The sequence below is a fragment of the Austrofundulus limnaeus genome, unplaced genomic scaffold (assembly GCF_001266775.1).
Source record: "Austrofundulus limnaeus strain Quisiro unplaced genomic scaffold, Austrofundulus_limnaeus-1.0 Scaffold96, whole genome shotgun sequence".
Taxonomy (NCBI): Eukaryota; Metazoa; Chordata; class Actinopteri; order Cyprinodontiformes; family Rivulidae; genus Austrofundulus; species Austrofundulus limnaeus.
This window is the reverse complement of record NW_013952498.1, coordinates 124,115-135,171: the sequence shown is the minus strand read 5'-3', so window position 1 is coordinate 135,171 and position 11,057 is coordinate 124,115. Positions and strand designations below refer to the sequence as shown.

Sequence of the window (11,057 nt, the reverse complement as noted above, 5' to 3'; positions counted from 1 at the left end):
CAGGGTGTTGAAATTATTGTGGAAAATTAGAAACAGTGCAACATATTTTCTTAGAATGTAACAAATATAAACGAGAAAGAGAGGTCTTACATAGAGAGTTAGGTAGAAATAAGAACAAATTAGATATTAGAGATTTGTTTCAAAGGTCATCAGGAGATGTAGTTTTTTGTAGTATTTTTAAATTTCTAGGAAGAACCGGTGTTATGGAGAGGTTATAGTTACCTGATCCATACTCCCATCTGGAAGGTGGCGGTAATGCGCCTAAAAGTTGTTTGCCAACCGCCATTACACAAAAGAAGAAGAAGAAGAAGACTGTTTCCGGTTGTCACCGTCCGTCGCATCTGACCCCCGGCACAGAAAACAGTGTCTGTTGTCTTCTGAAGCCGCCTTTGGTATCATTTCTGACAGGTAAGCCGGCTCGTGTTGTTTGAAGTGTTTTTGTCCTCGAGGCTGTTTAAAGTTAAGGTCAGCGCGAGCTCAGGCGGCTACCTGCCTGAGGAAGCTAACAAGCTAGTGAGGAACGTGTGACTTTCTGTTGGGACAGCCATTTTCTACAGATTTGAGCAAGGGCGAAAATCCCATCTCATTATTGGTGGGGGGTCAAACGAGGAAATTTCTGGGAGCAATTTTTTGTGGGGTCCACCTAAGTTACAGTCAAATGCATGGTTGTAAAATGAAATTAAGATTAACCATTATTTAGTCGATCAAGTTCTGTAGTCCAGTTTCAAAAACTAAGGCACATCAAACTAATTTTTGCAACTAAACAGCAACAATTACTACTTACTTTAACATCCGGGTCACACGGGGGTCACCCGCGGGCCTTGTGTTTGACACGTGCTTTAAAGAGTGCATATCACCCCCATTTTAAGGGTAGTTTTTTTCCACAACCACAGTTGAACATTATGTGTCAAAAAGTAAAAGTAAAACTAAATTGATCACTTTTTAAACCCTTCTTTTTTTTACTATAAAAACCCACTTCTTGTTGAGTATGTTCTTTAGTCTCTGTATGACTCCACACTCTTGTTTGTTTAACCGTTTCATCACCATCGAGCTGACATGAAGACCACATTTCTTTTTAATTTTGTTAAACATTCCCCGTGTCGATCTCTTCCATCAAACAGCCAGGGCAACCCCCCCTCCATGTGTGATCCCTGATGGGCAACTGGTCTCGCTGTGCTGTGCTGGAGCTGTACAAGGCGCTGCTCCGCGCAGGGCGCCACCTTCAATACACCGACAAGAACTACTACCGCTCGGTCGTGGCCCGAGAGTTTCGCCGCTGTAAGGCCCTGACCGCTGAGGAGAAGGAGGCGGCGCTGAAGAGGGGCCAGTTTTTCCTCAGCAGTGGACTGGGTGGGCTTATGTAGCGGGGAGGCAGGCACCAGGGGCCATCTGGAGGTGTGTCTCTCAGGTGGGTCTACAAACAAAAAACTGATCCTCTAACACGGAACCAACAAAACACAGGACATCTGTTTTTGATCTCCGTGTCATCGTGTCTTTCAGTGGCAGGATGGCAGGWGTGAATGGAGACCGTAAAGGAAAAAAAGATGACAACGGCATTGGAACAGCGATCGACTTCATGCTGTCAAACGCCAAGCTGGTGCTGGGGGTGGGCGGGGCGGCCATGCTCGGCATCGCAACGCTAGCTGTCAAAAGAGTAAGTGTTTGTACGCGGTTTTCATAGAAAACAATCCCCTTCTTGCATCATGATGTGGAATGACCCGTGTTGTTTGTGCAGATGTARGACCGTGCCATGAGCGCCCCCACCAGCCCCACCAAGATGGAGAAGACAGGAAAGAGGAGCTGGGAGGAGCCCGCCTGGATGGGGTCGTCGCCACGAGTCCTGAACCACAACATGAAGTCCACAGTCAGCAGGTCTCTCCAGTCTCTGCCCACTTCCTCACATTCTTTTGAACCAGGTGAGCGAAACGTTAACGTGTTTTAAATGTCWTTGTTTAAAGTTTACAACAAATTGTGTTAAATTAGTAAATGTTGTCGGTTTCTTTACAGATGCATGTTTTTATCTGTTGACAGATGGCCTACTGGGAGCAATTTTACTCTTTCTTTACAGTGGGTGCTGGTTGTTTATCTCCCTACAGTTTAGATACTGTTTTTAGTACGATAATGGGATAAAGTAGTTTAGCATTAATGTCAGCATTTCTATCTTAATAAGGCCATTCAGCTTACATCAGAGAATCATTTGAGTTCTGTTTACCTGAATCACGGGCAACAAACTTATTTTTTATTTCGAGTCATCTTGTGGGATTCTTGTTAAAATATATTTTCCACTAATGGTAGATTTACACCAAATGCATTCTGAGCATCAGGTTTACATGCAAAGTCAATGGTGGACGCGCATCTAGGGGCGCCTAGAAGCCGAGTAGCGCGTTTCGCACATTTTGAGCGTTTTCCGTGGGTGCGGCACATACAAAGCGTCCGACGCACGAGTTGGAAAATCTGAACTTTTGATGCTCGACCTGTCGCATCAACCAATCAGAGAGACGCTGCTCAGTGACGCACTGGTGACAAGCCAGAAATCCCCGAAGCCCGGGAAGTCGGATCACACAAACAATGGAGGAAAAACTGATAGTCCGATCATTTATGGTCATTCCTGTGTCCGTTATCGGGATGGAAATAAAATGGACTTTACCTAGAGGACAATTTGTGGGGATGTCGGCATGTTTGGTACGTTATCGAGACTACGGTTAAGGCTCCTCCCCTCGAGCGTCTAAAGAAGCTCGTCTACGTTCACATCAAATGCGTCTGTCCTCACTGGACACCAGCATCAAGATGTGTGCGTTTTGAGATTTTTGGAGGCACGCAACACGTTTGGTGTGAACGGTAAATGTAGCATTAAATCAGTGGACACCCCCCCCCCCCKCCKAAAAAATATATATACTGTATATATAACTGATCAATTTAGTTGGATAGCACAGTCTGAAAATAAGCTGCTTTAAAGCCAGCATCAACCATAAACTAAATCTACCATAATGCAGCTACTCACTAGAAACTCATCAGTGAGAAAAACATTAGTTTTACTTTTAATAATATTTCTGTATTTATTTCAGATTTAGTCAGTCGTACACTTAGTTCTTATCAGTGTTTAAAAGAGGACGTGTTAAAACACTGATTAGTCAAAGTTAAACATGAAACATCAAAGTTCATTACAACTGGCCCTTCGAGGGCCACCATAACGCTCATGTGGCCCTCGGTGAAAATGAGGTTGACACCGCTGGCCTAAGCCTAGCCAACGGTTCACATGTAAACAATGTGTGTTTTTGAAAACGTCTCCTGAAGAAGCATCCCTCTGCAGGTTTTTAGACTTCAAATCTGGGTTAAATTGGCCTGGTTAAAACCAGACCCTCGTCCTTCACTTTGCTTCATACAAGGGTCTGGACTTGATGAATAGAACAGTGATCCTTGAAGGAGGCGTGGCCTCTGCTGAAGTTTAAAATGACTGGATCAGTTGGCTGCGACATATGTCGCTGTGACGGAGGCTAAGCTAAGAAGCTAACCGGCAATCGCGTGCATTATAAACAACCCTACTGAGAAGAGAAAAGTACCGAGCCGAACGAGACGACTGTAAATGAGAGCTGCTGCTTTGTCAGACAAATTTAATTTAATTTGGAAGCCTTATCAACACYGACTGGCTTCATTCACTTCCTCCACTGCCGTATGCTAAACTAACTAGCAAACACTGTGCAGAACATCGACGTCATTCAAAACTCCGCCTTCTGTTTGCTGATTGGCCCAGGTAAAATAAACTACAAGCAGACACTCTGCAGAAAATTGACGTTCTGTTCTCTGATTGGCCRGGCTAAAAATCTGCCAGTGAAATCCTTGTCTATGGGAGAAGTCCCAGACGGAGCAGTGAAGGGAAACTAGAATTGAGCGGAGCTGCGTAGGAAGGGAAGGGCCAGGCTAGGGTTAAATCAAAAAGAAAAAATAAGTAGGACCTACTTATTTTTTCTTTTTGATTTTTCCTCCTGGATTACTGAGATGCATCAGTACGTCTGTGTAATCTGTGTTGTTTTCAGAAAACGGAGTCTTTTGCTGAGAACAAGCTCATTTTTGTGCTGATTCTTCTCACAGGGTTATTGAACTAACAACACAGGCAAACAGAAATCCTGTGATTCRCTGACGGAAGCAGAGCAGCCTCTATAGAAACCTCTGGTCCTGATAACAAATATATTTAACCCCCCACATTTTGGACAGTCTGCCCGCTTTCTCTTAATTAGTTCAACCCTTCACATTATTGAAGAAGCTTGATCAGAATCCAGCTGCTTCTCTATCAAAACATCTGTAACGTTTGTTTCAGACGGTCTGCGGAGAGCCGTGGGGCGCTCTGCCATGGGCAGAGGCGGCGGCGCTCAGTCTGACCTGCTGCGGGCACGGATGCGCCTGTCTCTGCAGGAACGTCTGTGGGCGTTCTACCAGAACAGCGTCAACATCCCTGCCGAGGAGCAGGCCATGGCCAGAAAGGCGGCTCTGGACATCTGCGCCGAGCTCAGGGTGTTCCTGCATGCCAAACTGCCTGACATGCCACTCCGAGAGATGTACCTCAGCGGCAGCTTGTATGATGACCTGCAGGTGAACTCTTTTAAAAACATTAGATATTCATTTAGTCAGAATTGAGCTTTTAGACCTGTAGTGTGAACGTAGTCAAGGGCTACGTTCACACTGCAGGTCTTATTGCTCAGTTCCGATTTTTTTGGAAAAATCATATCTTTTGGTGTGAACGTTCACATTACATTTTAAATGCGACCTGCATCAGACCCCTGTGTGAACGSTACACAACGCTGATGTGCCCTGTATGCGCAGTAAAGATGTGCCGTCTCATCAGCCGGCTGGTTTGTTTACAGAGCTAGCATGGATGCTACTTTTTGCACGTCGAATCTGAAGTTGTTTAATCTCAGAGCCGATTAAATAATTATCTGACGTGTTTGTTTAGTTCAGTGTTTATATCTGAACCTGCCTCTGACCAGGATGCTCCAGTGAAGCTTTCTATTTTTGAACGAAACAACGAGCTGGAAATAAAGTATCGACTGAGTGACTTTAGGATCGATACGCTCTGAGACCCAGGCTGGACGTTACTATCTACATGGAAAATGAAAAGTAAAAAGATGAAGCAACTGGACTTGTGTTTTGGAGCTGTAAACACATGGAGCTGCAGATTTAAACAGCGAGACTTGAGGTTAAGTGTCTTATCGATCCTTCACCCCCCTCCTCCTGATGAAAAAGTCAGATGTAATGTGACATGAGCGTTCACACTGCAGTCACTTTGAAAACATCAGATATGTYTCRYATTTAAAACCACATACTGAAACGGCCTGGGTCGGATTAGAAAAAAATGGATTTGTCTCGTTCAGACTGTCATAAAAAATCGGAAATGGGTCAGATGGGGCAAAAAAATCTGATTTGGGTCGCATTTGTCTGCAATGTAAATGTAGCCTAAAGACTCTGGCACGAAAGGCAGTGGTTGTTGCATTTCTTCAAGCTTGGATTCAATTTGAAATGTATATGTTTTTCTCTCCACATCCCAGGTGGTGACAGCCGACCACGCCCAGCTGATGGTTCCTCTTGTCTTGGAGAAGAATCTGTGGTCGTCCATTCCCGGTGAGGACACCATCATGAATCTGCCGGGTTTCTGGCTTGTCCGCAGGGAAAACCTGGAGTATTTCCCACGGAACAGCAGCTACTGGGACCGCTGCATGGTCGGAGGTTACCTCTCCCCCAAATCAGTCCTTGAGGTCTTCGACAAGCTGGTCGCCGGCTCCATCAACTGGCCYGCCATCGGGAGCGTCCTCGATTACATCATCCGCCCCGTGGTTCCCTCCGAGACACTGACCCTGGAGGTTCAGTACGAGACCAACCGGAGGCTCTATGTGGACTTCCTGCCTTTGCTCGTGATGGAGGACAGCACCTCGCTGATCGCCAAGCCGCACCGGCTCGCCGCCGAGCGCCACGACAACCTGTGGCGGCAGAGCTTCCGTGTTGGCGAGACGGCGCGGCTCAGGGCGCTGGACCAGGAGGACGGGGGCTGCCGCTGCACCTGCCTGAAGGTGGCGAAGGCTGTGTGTAAGCTGAACCCCGCCCTGAGCCAACTCAACGCCAGCCAGCTCACCAACGCCATCCTGCTGCTGAGCGAGAAGGAGGGCGACTGGACCCAGGAGGCGCTGGCCGACCGCTTCCTTCAGCTGCTGCGAGCGCTGGTGGAACACTTGGAGGCAGGGAGGCTGCCGTGCGCCCTCAGCCCCAAAGTGAACCTGTTCTGTGAGCTGARGGAACAGGAAGTAGACGAGCTGGGCTACACGCTCTACTGCGCCCTTTCAGAACCGGAGGCGCTGCTAAGAACTGCCGAGCCACAGGTCTGAAACCCCCGTCTCCGGTTCAGTGTTCAGGAGCCCTGCATGGAAAACGGATCTGTTCCTGTTGGTTTTTACTGCCTCCCTAAAAGCACCTGTGAGTAAACACGAGACCGTTTCATGATGTTCCAAAAATGTTATTCTTGAAAGGAAGTGGTGTTTTTCTTTCAGAAACCATTGTATTAATGAAATTCAGATTAAACTTCTGTGATTCTTCAGAACATAAAATTAAATTTTCTCTGCCTGATGGAGCTGTTTAGCAGTGTTCAGAGTTAATTTCTGTTTTTCGGTGAGTTTGTGCCGCAGCTTCAGGAGATGAAATACTAAATACCTGTATGCTGGTTTAAAAAGTTTGATCAGAAATTAACTTAAAGCCCTTTTTTGCTTTACAATGCTCAACTTGTGAACCAGTAAAGTTTCAATAATACGGTGGCTCCAGTCAAATATGGAGGAATAGTGTTTCAAATGTCTTCAGCTTGTTTGCCATTATTTAATATGAATCCTTAAAGAACAAGCAAATATGGGGAAAAAGGAAATTCTTGATTTTTATTTTCTGGATGGTTGAAATTCCAACTAATAAATGGTCTAATTTAGCAGCAAGTAGAGATCATGTGATGGTTGGACAGAAGTGCTCTTTGTTCTGAAATGGACTCACGTTGCTTCACTGCACAAGTCCAGTCCAGTATGTTAAAATAAAAGGATAGTTCAGCTCTTTTAAAGTGGGATTCTGTGGAAAAGTTGGGAACAGTTGTCTCACCTACATGTGGCTCTTTGGACGACCTCAGTTTGGAGACATGAACTAGAAGCTAATGGCTAATAGAGATGGGCATTTTTAAAGAAAAGGTTTTCGAGTAATTGTTCATTTTTTTAAACACCCTTCAAGCTTCTACCAGCCACCACTCCAAACATAAGACTATATTTATTAGGYCTAATTTAATACAGCACAAGAAGTGTCAGCACAACAACAAACTGTTTAAAACAGTTTATGACGTTTTCTGCTTCGTGTCTTTGCTTAAACTTGCGATAAAATAAATTTTACTCACCCCAAGTCCTGCAGCTGAAAACCCTTTAATGGAACGAAGGGTTCAGGCACTGAGACATGCTGTTGAAAGTTTAATGTGAGGAGGATGTGCATATTCTGACAGGAAACCAGTTTCCACTTCGTTATCCTTTCAAAATAAATGTCTGTGGCAGAAACATAACCTTAGTAATTTTTTTTCTTTTATCAGAAAAGGAGCACAGCGGTAGATGTTATCTAGAAAAAAAAATTGCACTTTAAGGAAACAACTTGTGTTATTATCAGGTGCTGGTGTTAAAAGATAAACAAATACATTTAAAAAAATAACTGAGTCACAATTATTTTCTACCAAATTCACCTTTTTAAAGGACCTTGCGGACCATGTTTTCTCACCCCAATCTATTCTGAGGCTGGTCAGAGCTATCAACAACAGGTTAGGGCTGGGCAATKATTCACTAACAATATGTAACACAATGCACGTGATCAGTATCAATAGAAAATTTGTCAAATGGACTGTTGTTAATGCTGCTGTCCAGTTGCAGTGGAACTGAAATTGTAAAGTTTTAAGGTTTAAAAGCTTTCCAGTTTGTCAGAACGCCAGAAAAAAGCCTTTGTTTCTTGTTTTGTCGACAGGATGCAACAATAACGCAACAACAGCGCTTTACATGGTGTTTTGAGTGTACAGCATTAAACAGCATTAAAACACGTCACGTAAAAATTAAGTCAGTTGTACTTTATAGCAATTCTTAAGTAAACGCAGAACTGCTAAAAACTAAACGTGAAGAGTTTTAGTTGCTCTTGATGCGAGAAGCAGCCATGTTGAAATGATGGCCTGCTTGGGCTGCTCTGGTGTGGTCGTGTTGCACGACTTCCTGACTCATGTTTACGACTTTAGGGGCTGCGCCAGTTCATATTTTTGACACTGAAGTTCGAGATTCCGACCTTCGAGGACGACTGGAATGCATCGTAATTTCACTGAGCTCCGATCCAGAACCTCACGGCATTCTGGGTGATGTAGAAGAGGCTTTAGCTGCTTGACACCTCACAGCCCAGCTAAGCATCAACTAACCTCCTTCACTCTTTGGTAAGCTAGCAGTAATCTGTTGAGGAACATGTACAGCGGCAGTTTCGTGTTTCACCACCGTGCATCAGAACTGCTTTAAAATAAAAAAGGACCTGGAGTGAAAGAAAACGAGCAACAGCTCAAGAGGAAATTGTGGATAAAAGAGGAAAGGTCACATCACCAGTATCATTAATCAGCCTTTTTTTTCTTCTGCTCTTTATTTCAAATGGGTAAAACAAAAACTAATAATTATTGATATTGACTGATATGAAACACTTAAAATGTGATGCATTTTTCAGTCATATTGCCCAGGCCTACAACAGGTAAGYTGGTTATTGTTTATAATCTTTCTACAGAACCCCACTTCAAAAAATCTTTAACCAGTCAGTATCGTATGCTTCACATCACTGGGTATTTAAAGATAAAATTTCTTTATTCTGCGTTCGATTTAGATTGAAAAAGAAAGTATTTTAAATCAAGACTTTTCTGAACTGTTTCAGTGTCCTGGCTTTATTTTTTTCAACTTCCTGTTTGCAATTCTTCTGGTTTTAAACATGTTGCAGTTCTCTCCAAGTGGGACCTGAGTCGCTAACAAGCTGTTTCTGCTAAACAACCTGAAGTCGTAAAGCAACCGTTAAATCCAGATTAACTGATCTGTGCCAGACGTGGATTAAGGAGCTTGTCGTGTATGTCATCAGATTACAGGTGGTATTTAAAAAATAAATAAATAAAAAAAATCACTACCTGATCTTTTAGCCAAAGTTTCTTGTGTTAGAACAATTTCAAATTCAGCGGGCGTCCTTTTATCTTGATAGAAAATCCTGAGTGGAGTGAATTCTACAAGCTGTCAGACGGTTTGTCTCTACATTCAAAGTATGTTGTCAAAAAAATGTCACTGCTGCTTTTTTTCTCGACTCTTGCCTTCGACTTGTAAAAAATAAAGTATCCAGAGTAAATGTCCTCATTCTCAAAGCATTGTTTGTGTAAATTTATAGATTTGAGTTCTTTATAGTTTATTTGGCAATAATAAGATCAAAAAAGAAAAAAAGCAGGTGTCTATTTTTGTATTTATTCTACATTTGTAACCAAAAAAAAGAGGTATATTTATTTTGACTGTGCAAAGATACCTGTTCTCTGGATGTACCATTGATGTGTCTTCCTTCGCAGAAACACTGAGAGGCGTCACTGTGCCACAGTTAAAATGTCGTAAAATAAAATCCAAAATAAGATCTCAAGTTCAGTGTTGAAAAGGGTCTTAGATGCTGTGATGCATGTAACCTCTCACCTCGTAGTTTTTTAAATTCTGCTCTGGACTTGAACGTTGTGGCACTTTGTTAAAATAATCAGTATGGTCATGTTTTTTTAATTTTTCTTTTAAGGGATAATGCTTGAAATAAAGAATCCATCCAAAAAAAAGTTTTTATTGTTTTGTTCAGACTTTGGTACAATAAAAGCACGGTAAGAGATATAATTTAACTTTATTGTTCAGAAATCTGATGATTTTTGATGCTTGTTTATAACTAGAAATGTGGTTCATTCAGCTATAGTTTAGACATCCTGAGGTTCTGTTAAAAAACACGAATAAACATCTTACCTGCTGCAGATAACGCTTTGAACAGCAACAGTTCAGAGAAACTGTTTGTGCAAGATTTGTTTAAAACTTTGGCATGTAAGGCTGATTCCTCCTACTTTTATTTACATATATATTATAGCAGAGGCAGCTAGCTGTAGCACTTCTGAAGCAGCCTGAGGTACTTCCTGAAGGAATGTCARCACTTTTTCTCCAAACAAAATTTTTTCAAAAATCTACAACAGGTAAGATATTTATTACTCAATGTTCATTTAAATGTCCAAAAATGTTTCTTAAAAAAAAAGCATGTTTGTTTGTTCGTTATTGCAAAACGGTGCAAACAGAGTGCATTGTTAAAATCACCCTAATATTAAACTTTAGAAATAAAAAGCAACTTCACATTTAAGTGCAACAAAAAGAAAAGTCATTTTATCAGTAGCAGAACATCGACATTGCTGATTTAACCATTTATATTTATCCTGTATCTTAACTTTAAAATCAAAKGTGAGACAGCAGTTCTTACAGTGATGAAACCTTTAAAGTCTAATTATTATTACACGAGTTAAGAATCGCAGTACGTTGTGTTGTTCTGTCATGTTCCATTTTCTACTTGGCAGCAGCGAACCCGACTCGATCTGCGCTCCTGTCGAACACGGTGTAGTACTTCCCAATGAACACATCTCCCAGAATCCAGAGGGGCCCAGCAGGAGGCGGGATGTCCATGGCCATGAAGCCGGACAGACAGATGGACACGCCCATCTGACTCTCCTGCATCAAAGAGAAAAGACCAAATTATAGTACAGAACAAACATGAGCTACTTAAAAGCTGTCTTTACAATCATGACTATAAAACTTTTGACATGGGTATAAAAACCAAACCTGATCAGTAGGGGTGTCCCGATCCGATATCAATATCGGATATCGGTCCGATATCAGCCAAAAAACGAGTATCGGATTTTATCGGARTGCATAAAAAATGTCCGATATCAGCGCTCCGATATTAGCAGTCCGTTCCAGCAGTTCACTGACTCCGCTCCAGTGTTT

At 42.6% G+C, this 11,057-nt stretch overlaps 2 protein-coding genes across 3 annotated transcripts in view; one reads left to right on the top strand and one right to left on the bottom strand.

Annotated features, from left to right (window-relative positions):
- Positions 1–296: 296 nt before the first annotated feature.
- mief1 (mitochondrial elongation factor 1) lies at positions 297–9,403 on the top strand. Of its 2 annotated transcripts, XR_001310576.1 has the most exons (7): positions 297–408; positions 1,122–1,408; positions 1,501–1,654; positions 1,736–1,916; positions 4,316–4,587; positions 5,541–6,459; positions 9,007–9,403. XR_001310576.1 is itself a non-coding variant. In XM_014012851.1 (6 exon segments), coding segments are annotated over 4 exon segments (1,431 nt in total). In that variant the 5' UTR covers positions 297–408; positions 1,122–1,408; positions 1,501–1,507; the 3' UTR covers positions 6,372–9,403.
- A 445-nt stretch (positions 9,404–9,848) lies between these two features.
- napsa (napsin A aspartic peptidase) overlaps positions 9,849–11,057 on the bottom strand; it is a 9,740-nt gene continuing 8,531 nt past the window's right edge. The window contains exon 10 of the mRNA XM_014012852.1: positions 9,849–10,781. Coding sequence (XP_013868306.1) covers positions 10,620–10,781 — 162 coding nt within the window. The 3' untranslated portion in view covers positions 9,849–10,619. The remainder of the gene's footprint in view (positions 10,782–11,057) is intronic.